This window comes from Seriola dumerili, unplaced genomic scaffold, assembly GCF_002260705.1.
Source record: "Seriola dumerili isolate Sdu_G_001 unplaced genomic scaffold, Sdu_1.0 BDQW01000468.1, whole genome shotgun sequence".
In the NCBI taxonomy this organism is placed as follows: Eukaryota; Metazoa; Chordata; class Actinopteri; order Carangiformes; family Carangidae; genus Seriola; species Seriola dumerili.
This window is the reverse complement of record NW_019174723.1, coordinates 2,979,745-3,003,802: the sequence shown is the minus strand read 5'-3', so window position 1 is coordinate 3,003,802 and position 24,058 is coordinate 2,979,745. Positions and strand designations below refer to the sequence as shown.

Genomic DNA, 24,058 nt, shown 5'->3' with positions numbered 1-24,058 from the left:
TAAATGTGGTTCATTAAGTCCACAAATGTTGTTGCATGCAAACATAGACACCCACACACACACACACACACACACACACATACACACACACACACACACATACACACACACACACACACATACACACACACACACACACACCTTAGTACACATACAGCATGTTCATCCACTTACAACAATCTTGCCCTGTTTACGCGCGCACACACACACACACACACACACAACACACACAAAAACAAACATACACCAACACACGCATGCACGCACACACACACACACACACACACACACACACACACACACACACACACACACACATTCAAGTGTGTTTGTGTGTAAACACACTTGAGAGACTCTGGAAGAAGGAGAAGAATCAGCCGAGGACAGAGACAAGTTGCATTTATCTTCTGCATGCTAGGCTGCCGCGTGTGTGTGTGGGTGTGTTAGTCCCCTTGGATGAGCACACACGGCTGAGGATGCAGCTGAGAGCATGAGTTCTGACCGAGAGGAGTATGACATGGTCTGTCAGAGAGCTGTGACCCTAATTGTTGACCTTTGCCTGCACAACGGCACGTTGTTGGATCAGGATACCTGTCAGGATTTCCTATTCCTGTTGTCCAGCCACAGCTCTAACCACAAAGAACAGGGTAAGTACTATAATTAACTTCTGATCTATATTGGGTGAAAGGCAGTAGCTTTCATGATGTACTCTGTAAGTCTCTATGCTCAGTTCTTTTCCCCAGAAAAAAGCTAATTCTTAAGCATTTTGTTTATGAATGCCTTTGTGCCATTTAACATGTGGTTTTAATTTTTTTTTTCCTTTTGTTTACCACATGTACAGTCACAGATGGTTGCTCAGATGTGGCTTTGACTGAGCGTTCTAAGCCATTAATACATCTTTAATGATTTCTTATGACCTCAGGGCTACAGGGAGCAATAGGTGTATAAAACAAACTCACATTGACTCCTCAGTTTGCTCCAGAGAGCAGAGCTTCTATACTGTTAATAGATAAGCCTTAAGGCTGGCTAATGCCAGCTGATGCTGTCCTGACCACTCAGGCTCACAAAGAGAAGAGATGAGAAACAAACAAACCTTTTCAGAAATGTTCCTATGCATGAGTGAATAACAAATGCGAACATGTGAATAGGAATAGTGTGTGTGAAAGCAATAATATTGTATGTTTAATCTGCTCTGCAAAGTTTCAGCATCATGAATTGGATTTGTGACTCATTCATGAGCTGTGATTTACACATCTGTTGCAGCTTTGTGCATCTTTTTGCTTTGGCACTTATTTAAAGGAATAATCCACCCTATCTTCAAATGCATTGTTAATGAAGCAGCTCTACTACAGCCCCTGGCAGACTGTGTGTTATAATTCTTTGTTGTGTGAATTCTAGTTGTGAGACTGTGCCATTTATTCTGACAAATACTGTTTGATTTGTCTAGAAGGAAACTTGTGAATGTAGTGTTACAATGCAGATAACACTATACAAGACATGACCAGAGGGTGTGTGAATAATTGAGGCTTTATAGATTTAGAAAGACAGATTTCCCTGAGCGTTCACCGTGTACCAATTTTTTTGATAGCAGAGCTAAACATTAACATGTTTCTGTGTACGATTTGAATAATGGCACTTTATTTATAACTGGAAAACAGGATTCTGAATGCAGTAAATATGCCAATTATGTGATCTGTTGCATATTAGATATCCAAAACTGCAATATATCATCATTTGCTAATCCATCCTAATTTTATATTTCTTTCTTCCAACAAAAGAGTTTGTTTGTAAGTTCATAAGTTGATGAGAACTGATCTCGGGTTCTATCTTTGATGGAAACATGGGTCTTTAGCTTGGTCAGCAGGTGCACAGGAAAGAGGAAATATCATTTGTGGCTGCTTTTTCAAGGATGGGTCCCTGTTCACAGAGTGCTTGTCACACCAATCCTGACCAAATCCACTGTCGCCTCACATCATCCTCAGCGGAGGAATTGAACGTACATCACAGTGCCACAGGCATCCACTACTGAGCTGTGGGGACATTAAATGCCATTGCATGTTATGTTGCCATTGATGTAAATTATTTCTGCCAGATGGAAGCTAAAGACAAGCTGCTTCTAATAATATTGGAGGATGTGTAGGTTGGGGGTTGTATGAAATGTCTCCTTGTATATATTTTCTTTGGTAAAAGACATAGATCCTGCAGAGAGCAGTATGTGGTTATGTTCACCAAACAGGATCTATGATGGAGGGCAGATATTTAATTGAAATTGAAGCAAAACATTTTCGACTGACAAAGACTGACGTTTATTGTGCCTTTCCTTATTATAACACAAAAGTTATAATATCCTTACCATATTACTGTAATGCCAAATATTTTATATTTGTTAGCTGAAGTCTAACTGAAATTAAAAAATAACTTTGGGTAATAAATCAGTATACATATATCCTTGGTGTTTGTTTTGATTTGTGTACTTACTTTCTCATAATTATAATTACCAAATACAAGAGATACAATTGTTATTTATTTTTTTACAATGACAGTGCCTCCTACTCTAGTGTTTTGTGGTTTGAATCTTTGGTAGTGAATGACAAATGAGTGGTGCATTATCTGTGATAGATCGTTTTTGGCACACACACACACACACACACACACACACACACACACACACACACACACACACACACACACACACACACACAAAAATAATTTTTCATGCAAGTTTTAGAGGCAGTGCAATTGCATACACAGTCAATGGAAAAACGCAGTTAGATGCCCAGGGGCAGAAAGAACTGACGCAAAGAAACATCCACAGGAGTTTAAATGTTCAAAGGAAAAGGGAGATTGACTGGAGGGGAATAACATAAAGAACTGGAGTTATTGGTGAGTTCACTGACAGTCAAGAGGATGACTGAGACCAGGAACACACACACACTGACGCACACCCACTCATAGGGCTGTTGTGTGTTACAAAATAATGTTCAGTTGGTTCACTGGTTGTTTGGGACAAACAAACACAAACGGTGCTGGACAAGTTACTTGCTAACTGCAATCAATTACTTATTACTCGTTACTCATAGTAAAAGTAATTACATTATGTTACTAATCACTGAGCAGCAAAAGTAAAGCTACATAACTTCAAATCCTCCACACACACACACATTGCATCTTTTGTATTCAAGTTGTTTAACAAGCAGGCAGACAACAATTGGACCATCCTGCAGCTAGCTTAGCCTATGTGACTGCACACAGCTATCCCATATCCTGGACCAGTCTGCCCACTGAACACACAAAGATCAAACTCCCAGTAAGACAGTGAACAAGTCTACCCACAAATGTCAATGTAAGACAGTGTTACTGGGATAAATTACTGTAATGTAGTTACTGAGTTTTAAATTTTACTCCCTTACACTACTCATTACTGACTAAACTAATCACACTAGTGTAATGAATTTCTAACTGAAGCGTTACTGCCCGACACTGATCACAAATGCTCCAGTGATGAAATTCATGCACACACCTCTACAAGCTTCCACATTTATCTTCTTCAGAAAAATGGAGAAATATGCATAATAGCTGAAGTATCATTTTATTGTATATCATTATATCATGGCATAGTGGTTAGCACTGTCGCCTCACAGCAATGGGTTCGAACCTGCCAGCTTGGGCCTTTCTGTGTGGAGTGTGACTTGCAGGTTTAGGTTAATTGGCGCCTCTAAATCGCCTGTAGGTGTGAGTGTGAGTGGTTGTTTGTCTCTATGTGTCGGCCCTGTGATGGACTGGCGACGTGTCCAGGGTGTACCATGCCCTAACCCAATGTCAGCTGGGATTGGCTCCAGCCCGCCCCCCCCCCCAAAAAGTGAGGAGAATTCAAGTTTCAGTTCGACTTCTCACCACTTCATAAAGTCACCCCACTATGCTTTGTCGACAGTTTTCATAAACCAATATGCATTTCCAGATCTTTTGTTACATGTTGGTAAATGCGCTAAAAATATCAATTCAAATGTTCCCAAACACACAGAATGCAAACTCTTTAATGTATAGATAATGTTCATTTTTCTTTCTACTTCATCTCCACTTTAAGGTATATTAGAGAATATAAAACTCTATTTCTATCATTTGCCCCATTTTCTCCTCACTGACAGTGCAAAAGAGCACATTAGTTTTATGAACATACAGCTGCTGAAAAGTATATCGGCAGCTATCAGGCTCACAGCAGCAGTCATTTTACCAGAGAAAATTTCCCTCCAAATTCTCTGCTGATGGCGGGTATCTCCTCACTCGTTTCAGATCGATTATGATAAAATGAGAACGACTAATTAGAAAGCCTGGGACTTTAATTCCCCCATCCTGATGCGGCTGGAAGATAATAACCTATTGTCCTTATTGACCAATTTGTTGAATCTTGAGCCGGCTGATTGTATTCCATTAAAGGCTTGATGTGTCACTGCACCAGACCCCACCTGCTGTTCGTGTGAAAGGCAACACAGGACTTTTCCAGAGAGATAAATGAGAGCTCAGATCAGCAGTTGGCTGAGCGAACATTTCCCACTGATCAACTGCCTGCTTTAGATATTGATATTCACTCCAGAATGTTGATACAGGTTACTAAACATATCCCCTTAAGCCTGTGTGGCTCCTGAATGGCAAGATGTACTTAGAACCCACCTTCCACCCCCTCCCACAAACACACACACACATACACACACGCACACACAATACTCGCCCTCATTACAAATTCCACTTTCATTATCAGCTACAGCTTCAGGTGTGTGGGCTTGAATTGACAAGGCTTATTTTTGATCACGTTATTTCTCACACGCCCATCTCATCTTGAGGTTTATTAAGCAAGACCTTGGCTGGCAGAGGACATTAGAGTCAGTGGATCATTCATTTAGTTCCCACCGGTCTGTTCCTCCCTGTCCGCGGTATTTTCAGCAACGGATGGTGCATTGCAGATTGAATCCAAAAACAGAAAAACAAGAACATCAAATTAACTGCACTGTGGAGATTAGAACCCCCATCTGAACCACTGTGCCTTTCAATAATTCATACCTGCCATCTACTGTCTTGGTATTTTATTGATACAACATTTCACTATAGACCACAAAGGAACACTGAGGACATGGTCTGTTCCTGTTGTGAGAGATAACACTCTGAAAAATGTCTATCTCAGCCGTCACGAAAAGACCAAACGCCAGTCCTCAAACGCTTGGTCCATTATTGCTGTAATCATTAGAATAATAAAACACCTTTTGGTATTTTTTTGTAAGATACAGCATTAGGGAGGTTTATGTATTCATATGTACTCATCCAGCCTTTAATCCTGTCTTTGCACCTTTACACAAGTGGAAAGGTATAGGATTATCAGATGTAAGGGAGTTTTGATGACACCAGGAGTTAAAATCAAACAGATACAGGCAGAGTAAGGCCAGTGAACCGGTTCAGTAGGAGGAGGAAATAATGACTGGCCAAGTGGAACACATTTTTCATTAAAATTAATGCGCTAAAGACATAAGTCAAACAGTGGCTTGAATACCAATCAGCTCTTCTGTAAGCAGTCTGTGAACAGCATTACAAACGGGAACGCCTTCATCACTCTCTCTTGAAGCCCTCTCTGGTATGTCCTCCCCCCACATCTTAATTTTGAAGCTCAATGGCAACTGGGACATCCCCGAAGGTGCTAATTTCTAATGATGTAATCTGCTCCTTGTTGAACAGCTGTGGAACTATCATGAATGTGAATCCATCTCTATGAATAAATAATAAAAGTCTTTCTTCTGTGACTCAATAGCGCAGACAACACTGCGCTTGTCTTGTACCTTGTGTAAGTGCTTCGCAGGACAGTGCACCCTGCGTGGTTTTTGTCCTGCAAAATGCATCAGCGTCATTAATGGCAAAAGTGTTACAGGGATGAGTAATGTAGGAACCTGCTGTGTGTTACCCTAGCCAGCGCACTGGGCAAGGACTCTGCTGAGCTATCGAGCAGTAACATTGGTTTATTGATTAAAGAATCAGGCCCCGAGTGAGCAGAGCGGTGCGAGCCTCACAGGGAGAGGAGGAGACACAACTGAGCATGAGAAAATTCTTTTTTTTTGCCATCTGCTGCACTGGAGCATAACATTATACTACAAATTGGTACAGATATACAACAGCTGAGTACTAATTGACCCTATGCTAAGCCTCACTATTGTTTGTCAAGCTATCCATTCTTACATGGAGAGAATTCATCATCGAAGTTCACAGTCATTTTTGAAACAATTAGTCCTTGATTTCAGAGGTAGACAAAAGCAGGTTTCTCATTTATAGTCAGCAACTGTCAATTTGCCTACCTATTCCACAACCATCGTTAGCACATTGTATTAGCTGTAGCTAACTAACATTAGCTCTATGAGTTGGTTTAATACGCAGTCTCTGACAGACTTTGTGTTTTAAAAGTAGCTACATCTCAGGTGTGTGTAGAGACCAAAAACAGACCTAAAGAAAATGAACATTTGTCTAATGTGACCAGAAACACGACTAGCACGAATGAATGCTGATGTTGCTCTGCTACCTCTGGATGTGTAAATAAGCAAGTCTCCAAATTAGCAACCTAACAAGTTCACCGTATCAACTCAAAGGCATCAAAGGCAGTGATATGTCCATTGCCCTCAAGTAGCCAAAAAAATCAGTTATTGCAGGTTAAATATTTCAAGCTAACTTGTTTCAAGGATAGAACTTTGTAAAGAGGTCTTAATTACACACTTGATGGATATGTGTGATTTGCATTTGATTATGCTGAAAGACTGAGGCTAGAGCTGCATGTCCTAAGTGAAAAACTCAGCATCCTCACCAGCTGATGAAATATTTAGAAGACATGGAAATAAAGAAACAGCACTATTCTTGTTAGTGCTAGATAAATATGTATGATAATAAAAAATTTGAGCCCTGTTTTCTTGGACAAGTTGGACTGTGTTTGCTGGAGTTTTAACTTTCCCAAATCCAATAAAAAAGTAATAATTGACCTTGTTTGCATTTCCAGGAGTCCTGCCAAAAGTGTTTCGGACTTCTATTTCATAATGATGGTCTACCAGGAAAATGTTATCTGGGCTACTGAGCATTTTTTTGTTGCAGTACTGCAAGTGGCCACTGGGAAAAAATGGCAACTAGGTTGACTTGCAGCGCAGCAGTCAGCCCACTCACTACATCCACTAAAAACACTACACAGTGCATGTTTAAAATGTTCTTTGGCTGTGGAAGTTTTTTGCTGGGTGGAACAGTTGGCTAGTTAGTCAGACGTCGACATTTGCAGCTTAAAGCACACAAACACGTTTTAAGCCGTTCCTCACACTCTGCCTCTTGTTTGGAGACACCACCCTCATAACTCTGTATGCTGGTCTTACTGCTTCCCTATCCACCACTTTGGCATGTACAGAAATTAAAGCTCATGTGCCTAGTTAAGGTTGGTAAGCTATGATTTAAAAAATCGCTGGTCAATTGCAGGTTGCTGTACCGTATTTTGAGATGGTTTAAATTTTGGGGAGAATTTCAGAAGGAGAAAAGAAAAAGGCACCTACTTTTTTTCTCTTTTGCCTCATTTGACTTCCCCTCATCTCTGATGTCAAGCCCTTCTCATTCCCCTCTTGTCTAACGAAGCCCTGTGTGCCTCTGCTGTCTCAGAGTTTCACTGGCTGGTTCCATTCATGTAGCTGTTTTGTCATAATGGCTGTTGAGCTGTCTGTCAGGGTGAAAGCTTCAGGCCTCTGGGGCCCACACTCCTGTCAAGCTTTCGGGGTTGATGGTGTAGAATCAGACTTGGGGCCTGTACACGTCATCAAACAAATTAATGTTCAGTCTCAGAGGGTCATAAATAGAAGAACAATGAAATTACTGTGTTGTTCCAGCAAAGAACAAAACCAGAAATTAGTTCTGTAAAGACATAACCAACTCTGGTTTGGGGTTGCAAACTGGAATGACATTGTTGAGAGAAATTTTTTGTGTGACTTAAAATATACTTCTGTTATGTTGTAGCCAGAGGAGCTTACTGTTTCATTATTAATCCATCTCCTGAATACTTTTTATTATTTTATTTTTTTTTTATCATTTTATTACAAAATGTCAATACAATAGTGCCTATTATAATTTACCTGAGTCAAAAGTGATATATTCACATAACTTAGTTTATTCATGACCATAACAGGCCAAAACCAAAATATATTAAATTTAAAGGATTGTTTAGGTTTATAGTCAAATTTTCCAGATTGGTGTTGATAATATAATAAATACTATGGAAGTTTGCACACAATTATCAGATGAAAAGAGATTGATCTCTTTCAGTTCCATTCATGATATTGCTTACTTATTAATCTCCCAACCGGAGATTTACTGTTCAGATGTGACAATATACACAATATTACGTAAACAGCAAAAGAACTTGATGATACTTGATTATTTTATTTGCAACTAAAAATCTCCAGATGAAAAAGACAATGGTTACCCTGTAGTATGACTAGTGTAGAGGCAGTGCAGGATGTGCACATTTTTTCCTGGCTTAAAAGAAGCAAGGGTGGCACCTCATCAGTGACCTAAACTTTCACTGATTCATGTATTTTTCAAATGGAAAATAAATCTTAAAATGCACCAGCTATCAAGTAGATGCATGAGGCCCTATCTTTTATTATCTTATAGCTGCAAAAATAACACTGATTTGTTTTGAATACAGGTCTTGATTTAAAGCTGTACTAATTAATATTTTGATATTATTAATGGATCATATGACTATGTGTAAAGTGACAGGTGTTGCAATTAAGAACCCACAGGAGAAGATTCATGAGGTGACTCCAGATTAATGCTGATGTGTAATTAGGCAATTGTTTGTTAACAGGTGCACCATATCGACTTATGCCAGTGTTGTGTTTACATGTTCTACTACCACTATTGGCCAAAAAAATCAATTAATTCTGCTCTGAGCTTTAATTTTTACCTTTAATTACTGTGCTGTAATTAGTCAGAAGAATGTATAAGCCCAGATGGGTATGTGCAAAAAGGTATATGTATACAAACCAGTCAAAGTTAAATTTGGCCTTTAATTTCTGTGCTATTAAGTGGTCATGTAGTGTTTTAATATTTCCAGAACAAACAATCAAAATCAAAATGGACCATCTGTCCAAGTTTAATCCAGAGCAGTTGTTCCATGCCCGCAACTGTTCATGTGTAAACTGGAAACTGTTTGCTGATGAGTTCCCCATAACAACTTTACAAGGTGACAATGTGTCACTGTTGTTGTGTCACAGCCTGTTGTGCTGCTGCCAAGAGGCCAGAAGTCAATTAATGCAGGTTTAAAAAAAAGCAGAGATCAGGTTATTATCAGGTAATATTACAAATTTCATACCATCTGCTATTATGTAATTTTAAAAAGATCTTTTTACTAAAATGTAAACAGAAATACCAGAAAAACAGAAACATCGCTCCGGTACAAACTAACACAAGTCAGCATACACACCACACCACAATAAATGAAGCTTACTATATTCAGTTTTTGTTCAGACTTTGTCAGAGAGGTGTTAACGGTCATTTCAAAAGCTGTTGCTTGTGGTGCTGCATTATTCTGAAATGTGTTTCTAATATTTCATCCACTGTGAGCTTTTTCAAATGTGCACTAATGTCAAAGTAAGAAGCATGTGTCAGGGCTTGTTGGACAAAAGAGTCAACAGTGTAAAGCAGTGGTAGGGCTGAATGTGGCCCTACATAAAAAATATTTGCCCCCCGACCAAAACAGAAGTTTTCCCTTTCTTGTCTAAATAAAAACTTTTACAAGACTCGTGTAAATCTTGATAAATATGACCTTTAAACATCTAACACTGCCTCCTCACTATTCTCAGAGCGAAACACAAAAAATACACCCATATATGAATAATGTTTTTGCCAAAGAAATAACATATGCTGCTGTAACTCTCTTAGATCTCAATTACCGTTGGTTGAAATTACATCTATTATTCTTAAATCAATCAAAAGAACTAAGCAATGTGAAAAATGAAAAAAATTGTAGACACACATGCTACCGTATCTAGAAAATGTTGACCCTCCTATTGGACAATGAACAAAATTGTCCCACGGTAGGACATACTTGCTCAAATAGTCCATCACACATACTAAAGGACTACATAGCACATAATAATACAACACGCAAAGTTATTGCCCACTTTTTACACTAAAACACAATAGATTAGAAACACAATATAAAAGCAACCTATACAACACATTTTTTCCTAATGACCATCGTCCAGATTTTCTAAAAATTCAAAACAGTTATTTTCAGCGAGTCATTTCATTATTTCATCATCTTCCAACAACAGAAACTCATCTTTTCTGTTTTTCCCAAACAACCTCTTTCTTAGATCATCTGACTGTATAAAGGATAATATAAAAAGACATTTCATTATAATGATGAATCATCCATAGCGTCTTATTTCCTGATTCAGCTGTGATAAGACACCACACCTCATTTGGATAATGTGCTCAGATTTGATCAAACTATATGTTCCACATGGTATCTATATGTGTACATACATGCTACTTCGTAAGTGGTGAAGTGACTCAGTGAAACAAGTGTTGTTATTCTCACATGTATTTCAGAGGTCCAGTAAACAGCAGGGTGTGATCTGTTTCATCTGTTGCCTGTGGGTGAAGGATGTGAGATGTTTTCTTTCTACTAAAACTGGAGCCCTCCACAGGCTACGACAAGATGAGGAGGTGGTCTACTATATTACAACTTATTCACTAATTAGATAGAGACGTTGCATGCATGAAAGGCTAAATTAAATACAAATACCAATCCTTAAGGGGCAAACCAAGGGTGTAATATGTATGCAACACTGCATTGTTTTATACTCTGATGCCAACAGTGTACTCTACTCTGCCACCACGTATCATGACAGTGATTGAAGATGTTTTTCTTTATTTATTTTAGTGTTCAGCCAAAGAGAAAGGGCACCAATTTATATATTAGTTGATAAGACAGTCCATTATACAGTGGTAGAATATCTATTTTAGGTTGCAGACAGCACTTTTTTGTGTCTGCCTATAAATCCTGTGTTCGTGAGCTGCCAGAAAATGTGTTAGTCATAGTGCACCTAGAACATATGGTGCCTTAGGCCCTCCATCAGTTCAGACTGTATCATTCCCATTTCCTGGAATCTCTGCTGCTTCCTATATTTTGTGTTTTCACTTATACTGCCATTAACAATCCCCTGAGGAAACATGACCCACAAGAAGTACAATCAGGGAGATGGGGGAAGGACAAATTGAATAACAACCTCATGACAAAAGACTAGGAGGCATAGAAAAGTGTGTCTACGTGTGTGTGCTCATGTAGATTTGTGAACATGTCAGTATGTGTGTATAAATGTGTGTTGTTTTTTTTTTGTGTCTAAGTAGGGTCACGCAGTTGGCAGAACAGGAGGCTTTTGAGCACCAAGGTAAATCATGTTTTTAGCTCACATTAAAGCTAAAGACAAAATTTGATTTTTCTACTCCTTGTTTGCACAGAACGGGGAAATAGAGGTGCAATCTGAGGTCTGTTGTGACATTTCATCCTGTGATTATATTAGCGCCCTCTGCAAAGCAGACAAGGCCCAGTCTGAAATGATGTTACCTGAGCTGACAAGAATTGATGGAATGACCTTACAGCTTGTCCACATGCGGAAAATTGCTTAACGGTTTCACTGTGAAACACTGGAGATGTGAAAACAGCTATGTATCCCGGTTGCATTTTTATCACTCATATTACATCAGTGGAGCAAATGCTAGACTGTAGCACAGGAGATCAGAGGAGTTAAGAGTTCTTGGGAAAAAAACACTCTAAAACTTACAGTGAAGTATACCATATATTGAATTCTTGACATACGGCCAGACAACAAGAAGTTATAATCACATACTCTGGGGGCCATGTTCCATTATTCATCACCAGATGCACCCACTGAATTTGCATATTTCATTTATCTGTAAGATGGAGTAATAAATATCCAGATACATATTGTGTTCTATGACAAATTACTTGAAATTCATTAATTCTGAGGCAGAGGCACAAATTTTGCCCAGAAAACACTGTGACAAGAAGTGTCAGGAAATGCAAACTTTTCTAAAACATATAAATAATTTAAAAGCTTTTAAAAAGTTTCTGCCGGATATAGAGAAAGTTAAACCTAAACAAATATTTAAAAGAAATAAGCTCAATGGCATTTATCAGCAGTTTATTAGGTACACCTAGCTACAGAGAAGTGTTTCTGTTACTTAGCATACCCTCACTTATATAAAAATTACAATAATTAAGGGATGATGAATAAATGCATAGATTGAATTAAGCACTTATTTCATAGAAATACCAACAGAAACCAACAGCTGCTTTTAACCTCAACAAAACTCTTTTTCTCAAAAATCTTCTTTTTTTTTTTACCTATTAGTACGAAATTACACACAGTAATTTCCTAGAAACTTTTAAGAAATAATCTGGAATTCATTAAGGAATAGCAAACCTGTCTTTAATGGTTTCAGAGAGTAGCCGATTTGCATATGGACCACCAGGTAGATTATGAATATAATATTAATCTTTTTCACTTACATGACAGTTAGACAAAGTCTGTTGGTATATCAGTGTTTTAATGTCCACAATGAATTGTTAATGTGGCTTTAACATTACAACAGGTGACACGTGTTGGGAGGGGGACAGAAATGAGTCACCATATCTTACAAGCTCTGAGTAACTACCTATGGGGTCACTCATGGAAAGTTACACTGATGGTAATTTCTCCCCTTGTAGATTGTAGCCCCCTCTTTGACAAGCTAATCCCCAGCCAAGCGTGTAATTAAGAACAGAGTCGGGTGTGCTGGTATTGCAGTGCGTGTGTGTGACATGACAGTGAAGTGGCGGTCTATGCCATCAGTGTGGTAAATAATCACCTGTCAGTGGCTGTTACTGACAAAACACAGTCACTAATGCATTTGTCGAGCCAGGTTTGGATTAAGACAGAGAAGAGAAGCATTACTAAGTGATGAATGGAGCATCATTATCAAATTTCACCTCTGACAGAAGCATTCTGTCACTTGCACAGGATTTTCATCTGCATAAGGCTGCAACAAACAACGGATATGTCTTTCAAAATGTTACACCATAAGGCCGGGGGCCAACAGCAGAGGTTTGGAGCCTCAGGGATAAACCTCCCTATACAGTGTTGGAGCCATATCATATCACTGTATTACTCAACCATAATTACAGCAGAAGTACCTTGCATACCCAAGGGTTTGTTGCTGAGATTCTAGACAGCAGTCCTCCTACTTTCCAACATTATAACAATATGATGACCAGCTTCTAATCTACCTTTCTACTCTGGTTTATAGATGAAATCACAATCACATCATTGTTTCATGATTAGATGTATGATTATAATACACGCTATCGCTACGTAGCCAATGTTGGCATAACTGGCTATAAGAAACATCAAGTACAGTATCAAAATTCATTCTTTTATTTGACAAGATCTCAGAGGCGGTTCTAGGAAGGAAGGGAGGTTTTTGTATTGTTAATGTGCATGCACAGTGTGTGGAATTGTATATATGCATTAATACTAGTACTAATACTACTAATAGGCTAAAACATATAGTGGGGTCCAAAAGTCTGAGACCACTTTTCCATGTGGTCTAACAATGACATATAAAAAGGACCTTTTTCTGAGCTCATTTATGAAAGCTAATGCTATTAAGTAGTCAAATTCTTGGAGCAAATCACCAAACAAAAACGCATAATGCAAACCCTCAGTGCCAACTTCCTCTGAATGATGATGGTCAAAAAGACTAATATTGTACAGTATTTGTATTTATCTCTTATCTGGATTAAACAAGTGCCACGTTCATATCACCAGCAGCTGTAATAATCATAACCCTGAATTTACAGAGTGTGAGGAGAGGAGGGGTGCGGACAAGAATCAAAATAAATGGAGAGAGAGAGAGGGGAGAAGGGGGAGAGAGAGAGAGAGAGAGAGAGAGAGAGAGAGAGTGTACAGCTCTGGTGACATAAAACAGACTGGGCAAACAGTGCAGCTTTAATCTTTCATGGCTTTAGGGTAGAATTGAACTTTAACTTTCACAAGCATCATTTTCACAAAAATACTAGCTGATGCATTATGTGGCTATATAAGGACAGAATTAGTGGACTGAAAAATTGCTATTAATATAGCTGTGTGATTAACGTCACGACCTCAGGAAGGGAGGGAGAGGGAATTACCTGATTTGATTAGCAGCTAAATAATTACTCATCCTCCTGTTACCAAAATGGAGGACACATTAGGTACATAAAAATTAATTGGTTGTCCTAAAATTCCACAGCACACTCGATCTTGCTTCACAGCACAGGGGTTAAGCACTGGTCTAATAGCTAGCTAACCACTGAGCCTAAGCTAAATAACATTACTACAGTGTCCACATGAGCATGCAAATGAATGTCACCTGAGCAGCAGAGCCGATATGAGCAAACCACTGTAGCCCTTTAAACCTAAGAAAACTGTCCTTAAGTGAGATTTCCCAAAGTTCAAGTGACTTCCAAAATTTAAACAAAGTCTTCTTTTTTGTGTTCAGATTAGACAGAGGTCTGATCTGTCAGAGACAGAGTGCATTCTTTAAGTACAATGTGTGTTCAAGATGGTACCAATCCAGGTGACTGGCACGATCCTACCACAAAGCAGATAGCTCATCCGGCTGTTTCAGTGGCAATGTCAATCCAGGTTCCTGGAAGTCAAGCTGGGAGGCTCGCCATCTACTGGAGTTGTTGGATCTTCTTCAGTGGATCTTCTCACTCAATAAAAGGCCTCGCCTGAATTTACAAACAGCGGCCTTATAGTCTCTGTTGTACAACATCATACTAGATCATAACAGCTTTGAAGTAAGTGCAGACTTAATGCAAAAACTGAACATATCGAAAATTGTGTCACTCTCTAGTTGCACTTCCAAACTCTCAATAATATTACAATTATTTTGTTCTCACAAAATATGCCTAGCATATATTGATACAAAAAACATCATACATGAAATTTGAATGAAACTGTTCCAGCTTTTGCCAAAATATACAGTACGAGTCAAAGTGTGTCCAAACTTTTGACTGGTACGGTACAAACCATACTTACTCAGTGAAAGCAAAATTGTATTTCTCTATGGAAACACAGCCTGTTTCACCAATTGAGTGAGTATAATAATTTGGCCTCAACTGTTCTCAGCAGAAACAGGGAAATAAAACAAATCTGTAGTTCATCATTTCTTATCAAAAATACCGCTTTGCAAATCAATAAATCATCTCTAGCAGCATAGGGGGAAGAGACATTCACAAACCACAAAAAAATGCTAGAATGAGCTTTACATGAAAACAGCTTTGTTGCTAACACACAACAAAACTAGCAAGAAAGAGCTGAGAAGCTAGCTTACCGAGGCAAGTGCAGCTAATTAAGATGAAAGCGGCACTTCCGGCCGTCTCGAGACTTCTGCAGATAAACCGTTTCACTGACAACTGATAACTGTTCGACTTCAATAACTGTTTTGATTTAGTCCCTACTGTTTCTCAGCCTTTCTGAAGCTCAGCATTGTTACACTGAGCATTAACTCCTAGTTTAACTCCCCCTGAACCAGCCCCGCCCCCTCGCAAAACGCACTGCAAAACGTTGTTAAATTTAGTAAGGGGTGGGAATGGGTGAAACGAGATTTGAGTAAGTTATCACAACTGTAATATCTGATAATAACAAAAATGAAAATATTAACTAACTAAATTTAAAAGTCAATGATTAAAATGTTTATAACTGTAAACTGCACTGTAACTGAAAAGTTGTGTCCTGCTGGCCTGGGGTCCTAGTAGTAAGAGTAGGAGTAGTATTTGATTTATATTCAGCCACAGCAAAACAACAAACACCCGCCCCCACGGCAAGATGGAAACCAATGATGTGGCAAAAATTTTGTGGTGGCATCTGGTGTGGCCAATTAGATTGTAAAGGCAGCACCAGCAACCTCAGCCACCCCTTCAAAACTGCATATGCAAGCAAGCCATCTCATCACTTTCCGATAGTGAGTCACTCTAGTGTCCAGTCTGTATCCATCGTTTTCCAACCCAATTCAAATGAAACACCACATACCACTAACATATGACGAAAGCATTGACGAAAGATACCTTCAACTGCGTACTCCTCTATGTTTTTAAAAATAAATGTGTATGAGCAAGAATTAATGTTGGACTAACTTATTAGATATGTTTGCTCGTATATTTGAAAAATGCTGTTTTCCAAGCTACTGTAGGTGTCCTTCTTTATACAGAAGTGGGCAGGGTTTCATCTAAACATAAGATTTTGTGATAATTCAATCACTGTAAACAACTGCTTTTATATTACATTTCTTAATTTGACCAATTATTGATATAAAAATTTTGATTAGTGCAGCTTTGAATATTACTTTTTCCTTTAATGGCTTTGAAGCCACCAACACGTGTCATATTCAGGCTTTTTTAGATTGGCAGTGTTTTTTTTTGAAGTTGTTATACAGCTGACAATGATTGAATCCCCTTTTAAGGATTCCCTTCACGTAAATTCACTGTGGGCCCACTTCACTCTAAAAATACCCATCATGGTGAGTGGGCTCTGCATACCAACAGGTTCTACATGGTAATCAGTCTGCCTTCAACATCCTATACAGTGCAAAGATGGGATTGTAGTCTTACTGCCACAGCCCCTACGGCATTTGGCCAAGACTGAAAAGAGAATGCATTCAGAGTAGAGCAGGTCAGTCTGAGAGGAGAAGGAAACACACTCTGTTGACTGCGCAAACCACTGGAAGGAGAAGTCCTGTAATATCTGGCTTCTGCCTTACTTGATTAGGAAATTATATTTCCCTCTGTGGTTCAACAAAACGCTCAACTTTTACGATGAGCAGTGAAAAAATAAATACTAGTCACCCTCCATACCCGAGTTGTAAAATGGTACCACTTTCTGACACAGCACCAATTCTAAAGGGTCTATACGTTGTAAGTAATAGTTAATAGATCCTTTACTAACCCTTTAAAGATCAGTTATAAGCCATCAATAACTACTTTTGGCTTGACAGCTCTTTTTCCTTTTTTGAATATTGCCTCTGAACACAATCCAGCCAGAGATTATTTTTGCCACCACAACGTAATTTGGTATACAATGTAGAAACATAAGACATAAGTGTCATTCTAGGAGACAGGGTTGGATATTGTGCTAAAAGACAGAGGCTAAAGTTAAGTCTCAGGCAAAAAGTCAGCATCATCACCAGCTAATGATCGATGTACAAAACAAAAAATACAGAAGAAGCATTCTTGTATTGCAGCGTAGAGCTACCACACAAAATTAAATATTATAAATGGTATGTTTGGGGCGCGCCAGTTGCTCACCTGGTAGTGCGTGTACCATTTCGAGTCTGCCCTGTGGCCCTCTGCTGCACGTCATCCCCTCCCTCTCTCCCTCTGTTATTTGCATCTAACGCAACACTGTTTGGCTGTTTAGTTTGCATACTTGGACAAGCCAGACAGAGGTTTGAGTTGTGCTTCAGTGTTTGTATTTTCAAACAATATGTTTTCACTGAAGACAATGAGGACTAACTGTTTGGCGAACATATCGCTATCTCGGGAAATGAATTTGGCTGGAGTGTTTAAACTTCCCTAGATCCAGTGAGGACTAACGTTTGCAGCTCATGTTAGAACAGATGAACACACAGTTAAATCCTTTCCTCACACTTTTGCTCTTGTATGTTTGGTTTTAGAAAAAGGCTAAAGAGAAAAGACACCACCCCATGTGCAGTGCTTTGGCATATGACAGTTTGACAGGCATGGCGTGGCAATTGCTGTTTAGTGGAGGGGTTTTCAATTAATGAAGATAAGACTCCTTTTCATTTGCAATTACCATCAAGTCTTTTCAGCAGCTAGACACAATGACTAGTTTTAGCAAGCTGAACTGACATGATCAAACGATACTTCATATATAAAAATAGATTTGTGTGAATATACATATACAAATAAGGTCACGAGCAGCAGCAGCAGTAGCATCACAGTCACTGAATCTGTCAAACTAATTCCCAGCATAGGTGAAAGTAGGATACCTTTATGAGATCAAAGAGGCCCTCTTTAACAGCTCATCAAACATCCTTGATTTACCTTTACCACCTTGATACTTACATGACTTTTCCTTTCATTTTATCAGAATTACTTACAAACATTATTTTGAACTAATTACACGTTGCAAATTGATGCTTCACTTTCGTTTTTGGCCTCAGAGGCCTCTGTTGTAAAACATGGTTGAATACAGTCAGTATGGCTTACATAGCACATAACGCACAAAAACAATATGATAACAATGCTTTGATCACTTCTGTATTCATCATATGTGCAATTCCAGTTTCTGGCAGAGAGACATGCAACCTCTTCAATAATTTTCTACACACTGGGCTTAATCATGGTCAGAAGAAAACAAAAAAATATATATCTTATGAAAAAAAAGGTTGAATTTGCAATTACTATTATTGCTTTTACACATACACCAGCTGGATCTGTGGCTGTGATTTATTTTGGGGCCATCATAGGAAAACATCATGTGAAGACATTTAAACATCTGGCTATGTTGTGCAGATCTATATAAAAATTGCTGTATTTTCCGATACCAGAGAGAAAGAGAACAGAGCCTATCTCTTCTATTGCTTCATTAAAGCAGCAGAAAATGTCCTCCAGTCCTTGAAAAATGCTCTCATGCCTGCACCTCCTGAGTCCAGTCTTACTTAAGTTTCTCCTTTAACCTTCTTCACATCCTTTCCAAGTTAAATCAGAGTTTCAGGTCAGCCATGCTGATGTGCGGAGGTATTTCAGCCAGCTGCATTAAATCTCCTCAGGTGAATACCTGAGTGGATTCTGATTTAGATTTTTATTCTCGCAGCATCAGTCCCCAGGGAATGCAGCCCTCCAGCTCAAGCTCAGTTCCCTTTGAACTCTACTTAGATTTTCTCACTGGGCCACCAGCCACAAGCAGATCCAATGTGTTGTTGAGGCCTAAGCGGACAGGAGGCTCTTGATGTACGGTTCATTAGAAAGATGAATTGTGCTGAGTGCATACCTGGTGAGGACTGACCCTGCTGGATATGCCAGAGCATTTTTGAGGTGATATATGTATTCAGGCCATTGCTTTATCCACATACACCGGCAGCAAGGGACCATGTCAGCCCAGCTAAATAGAACAGACACAATTTTTTTGCAAACAAAAATTAAAGGCTTTAGTTTTGTGGATCAATACCAAGTGGCAAAAAAAAACACACATAAGGCTTCATAAGTACACATGAAGATCGTTTGATCACTTTGTGTTTCAAAGCTACAACTCAGTGGGAGCAGCGATACATTTTAAGTAGGTGAAGCAAGACCAATCAGATCACCCCATTGTCCTTCCCCTTTAAAAGCAGAGGACACCGTGCCGTGGCACTCTGACATTTTCATGATGAAGAGAAAGATAAGGAGTGGATGAGCCACAAGAGCTTTCCCCCAAGAGAATATTTAGTCTTCCGTATGTCCTTGTGTAAGAGGTGTTAGCAAGTGTGATGAGTGAAAATCTGAAATTAAACCAGCTCTCAGCAGAAAATGTTTTTTCTGTTCCATGAAAACCATTACCTGTGTAAGAAATACTCATTCAACTGAAGACAAGCAGGCTGAAAACTAAAATATAAATAAATCAAACCCCTTTTGTGGGCCTGCAACAGAGCCCACTAATTCACCATTATACACACTACAATAATAGGTCATACTGTTGTGTAAAGCACATAATGCATTCTTTGTAGCTGAACCAGAGCTCTGGCTTCAAATGACGACAGCTTTCAATAACTAGCAGGAGATCCTGGACCATTTTGTGAGGATGGCTTCAGTAGATTTTTTAAAACAAGACAAAATGAAATGTTTGTACAGGTGAATTTGTTCTGTTTTTTGTTTTAAACTGATACAAGCTTACACTGTTAGCTCCTTTTTCAATAAATAGACACAAACTGTGGAAACAAATAGGATGCGCATCACTTTTCAGCATCCTTGTTGTTGTGTTCTGTGTGACTTGCAAGAACACAACTGTTTGCTGATGATCCCTAGTGACTTCACAGTTTCATTACAAACCAAATCATAATTATTCCACATTATGTCCTCATCAACTAAAATGCCTAAGAAGCACTGAAAAAAAGTGGCCAAATGTACTTTAACTTAGGTTAGAGTAGGCAGGTTGTTATAGGCTTGGGGGTGAGTACAGGATTTTTCCAATGTCAAGGAAACACTGGAAACGTCCTGAGAAACATCATGAGAGTAATGATCAAAGACGGGTCAGTGAGCTGCTTTTAAAGTGATGTTCTCATCTGCAGTCAGAAAAAAGTGAGAGGAGCTGTCGGACGAGAAATGCAGTGTTTCCTTCTTCCTTCCTGATTGCTTAAGGCGGTGTTTAATATCGGATAGGATCGATTTACGCATGCACAGGTAAAGAGATTTTGGCACCAAAGACTCAGACTGACCATATCATTAGGGAATCTCTTCAGCGTTTTATATGTTATCTTCTTGCATAGTTCATAGTTTCAGCAAGTCAGTTGTTCATGACGGTATCAAGTACTGCCTCATTTTCTTCAATAGTCTGGGCAGTGGTGGAAGAAGATCCTGAAACAAGCAAAGAAAAGTTCTTTGTCCTAATCTGTGTTCATATTTTTGACTTTATATAATCTTTGTTTTTATGTTGTTTTGTTTTTTAAAATATTGGTTGATTTGACCTGTTCATCCTTCTAACAGATAAATTGATTAAACAATGTGAGAAGCCCAGAAGGGAAATGTCTCAGGACTCAAGACTTCGACAGGACTTGTGACAGGACTTGGACTCGGACTCAAACACTGACTTCGTCCGGACTCAGAAGTTGGAGACAAGGACTCACACAGTATATAAACTCCCTTTGAAACGGTGAAACACACTCTTCATTGGCGACTCAGACTTGGACTCAGACTTGAACGTCAGGAACTTGAGACTTCGACTCGAAGTTTAGTGACTTGACTGCAACACTGTCTCACACATGTGGAAGGATGAGATTAAAATCTTAATCTGAAAAATGACTAGTAATTATAGCTGTCAGAAAAATGTAATGTAGTAAAAAGTGTCCCTGAATTGTTGTGCATGGGGTAGAAGTACAAAGTAGCATCAAATGGTAAATGGTACAAGTACCTCAGGACAATCCTGGAGTCAATGTACTTAGTTACATTCCATTACTCTCGGTCTTCGTGGTTTTTATTGTGGCCTGTACACACAGTGGGCGAAAACAGCTAAATGTTCTCTCCTTTCTGTTTGGTCTCTTGGGTAGAAGTTGACCCTGAGCGATCCCTAATCAGTCTTAATCCACTTACATTAGTCAGCTACACATGCTCAGGTTGCTGCTCCAGAAGGGATGACTTCATCCATCTATCTAGAGGAAAATGTCCATCTCCTGGTTCTTACATGTTTAGAAGTGAATTCTATTTTCCATTTTGCTCCTCTGCTAGGCGTCTGCTCCTCGTATCTGTGTGTTTTCATTGGTTTCCCAGTTTCCCCAGGCCTGCAAGCCACCCGGGTGGCATGGCTGACTTTCTATTGTGTTTGTGGTTGCTGCTCTTTTTCAGCTATTTTACCCTGGTGTTATTTACCATGTTAGGTTCCCTTTTGTAGCACAAGCATGTAAAATGGCACATAGCGACCTTTTTCTCTGCAAAACCAGCAAACTAGAGACAAAGGATACATTTTTCTGCTCACCGTGGTGGTGCTTCAGCTGCTCCTGAGACAGGCCCTTAGTGCCATCCTCAATATCATCACTGTCAGCCAAGAGTATAATTCACTGCCTGCAGCCCTGCAATCAGTTTTGTGAGCTTATTGGTTCACCTCACATGCTTTCTCCAGGTGGACTCTTAAACAAATGCCTACTGCTGCTCAGTGCCTCGAATCCAGCGAGTGTGTACACATGAATTATTGTGGACCATTCGCACACACCCATGTCATTGCAAGGACCATGCTGAGAGCTTGACTTGGCCCATATAGACTCAGGGCCTGTGAATGCCCTTGTGTCCTTTGCTTCAGAGCCTAGAGTCAGGTCATGCCCCTCATTACTTGGGCCTGCATGGTGAACTCCCTCTCTCATCTCATGTTCGCCTTAAGACAATTTCTCACACAGTCTGCTGGGGCAGACTCTGTTGTAGTCCTTTGCATTTATAATAAGGAAGCTTGGTGTTATAATATCCTGATCTTGTCCTGCCACCAGTTATATGCACCTCTAAACGTCCGCCATGTTTATATTGCTTTTCAACATCAACATTGCCAGTACAACACAGACAGCTGCTATCCACTATCCACCTTGTACAATCCGGTTATGCAGCTGCAACAGAGCAGGTTGTAGCTCAGAATAAAAAAGGGTTAGCAATATCATATGTTTAATATAGCAAGTTTTGCTAACTAGTATCATCATCTAATATTGACAAATTGACTGCAGCATTATTACATTTTTTGTATAGTTATGTTTAGACACTTTGTCAAGGTTGGAGAAAGATCTTGGTGTAATAAAGAAAAAGGCCACAATGACTTAAGACACAAGATATTTATTTACATTGAACAAAAACCACAATCTTTCCCTAACCTTAACCAAAGTGCTCTTGTTGCCTGAACCACAGACGGGACTGTGGATGCAAACCCTGGTCTCTGATGTGACAGTCTTTTGTGCGCCCGCCATCCACACCAACCACCTCCTGTTACCGTTAATAAATGTAACGCTTCATTCATTCAAAAGAATACATTGTCTCTGAACATAGTCCAGCCGGCACTCACATTTTCTACAAAACATATTTGCTGTTGCACTTTAGTTGTATAGAAGCATAATTTCTAAGAGATAGGGTTAGCAGCTCACCTCATCTTTTTAACATATTGTTTTAGTTTTTACACCCTGCACCTTTCCTATTTTGGTTCACTCTCACTTTTACTCATTAACCTTGTTTCTCATGAACAGTAGCAGGCAGCTGTTTGCAGCAAAAAAAAAAAAAATACTGATAATAAACCCCCTGTGTGCTCCCTGATCAGCACCAAACAGCAGACTGACATAGACTGGCAGGTGAACACAGAGCAGCATTTAGTGATGTAGTTAAAGAACCAGATATTTCCCTCAGGAGCTGGTGAGGACTGAACCAGAGCTAAAAGACGAGTGAAAATTGGTCTTTCATTTATCAGGTGGCAAAAAACACGACTTTTTTGCTTCCTTGTTTTAGACTTTAAGGTAATGCCTTGTTCACAGTTTGTTGTATGGCCCTGAAGTGGACAAAAAAGTAAGGTCATGCATGTTTAACTAACCAACATAAAAATGTATGATTATTGCATTACAGTAATACGACATGGTCAGATATCATATGTATTGTTTATTGTGATGTTTGATGCCAAATAAGTTATGTATTACAAAAAGGGAAGACACAAACTGTAGCTTCAGCCTATACCTTTTTCAGTTCGAAGGTCTAAAGCAGCGGTCCCCAAACTTTTTTCAGTGGGGGCCACATCAACTTTCCTTTCTGAGATGGGGGGCCGAGGTTAGTCTATAACAGGAAATGATATGGGCCAGGGTGACAACCAGTATTATTGTGGAGATTACAATGATAATTTGTTGTAGCTGCCCTTCGTTTGGCTTTGGCACCACCTGTTGATTTGCAAAAAAAAGTAATAAAAAGTCTTCACATGTGTTTATTTGAAGTACCACAGATACTCCATTTATTTTATAGAAAATAACAACACAAAGTGATGGTAATGATGGGGGGGGGCGCCGGCGGGCCGCCGGGCGGCTAGCTCTGCTTGCTGGGCGCAATGCCTGTGCCGGAGGGGGGGCGCCGGCGGGCCGGCGGGCGGCTAGCTCTGCTTGCTGGGCGCAATGCCTGTGCCGCCGGGCGGCTAGCTCTGCTTGCTGGGCGCAATGCCTGTGCCGGAGGGGGGGAACCGGTGGGCCGGCGGGCGGCTAGCTCTGCTTGCTGGGCGCAATGCCTGTGCCG

The 24,058-nt window shown here is 39.6% G+C and overlaps 1 protein-coding gene across 1 annotated transcript in view; it reads left to right on the top strand.

Moving 5' to 3' along the window:
• The first annotated feature begins 490 nt into the window (after nucleotides 1–490).
• Nucleotides 491–24,058, top strand: part of syt6 (synaptotagmin 6) — a 71,868-nt gene continuing 48,300 nt past the window's right edge. Inside the window, exon 1 of the mRNA XM_022763350.1 lies at nucleotides 491–647. Within this exon, the coding sequence (XP_022619071.1) occupies nucleotides 491–647 (157 nt within the window). The remainder of the gene's footprint in view (nucleotides 648–24,058) is intronic.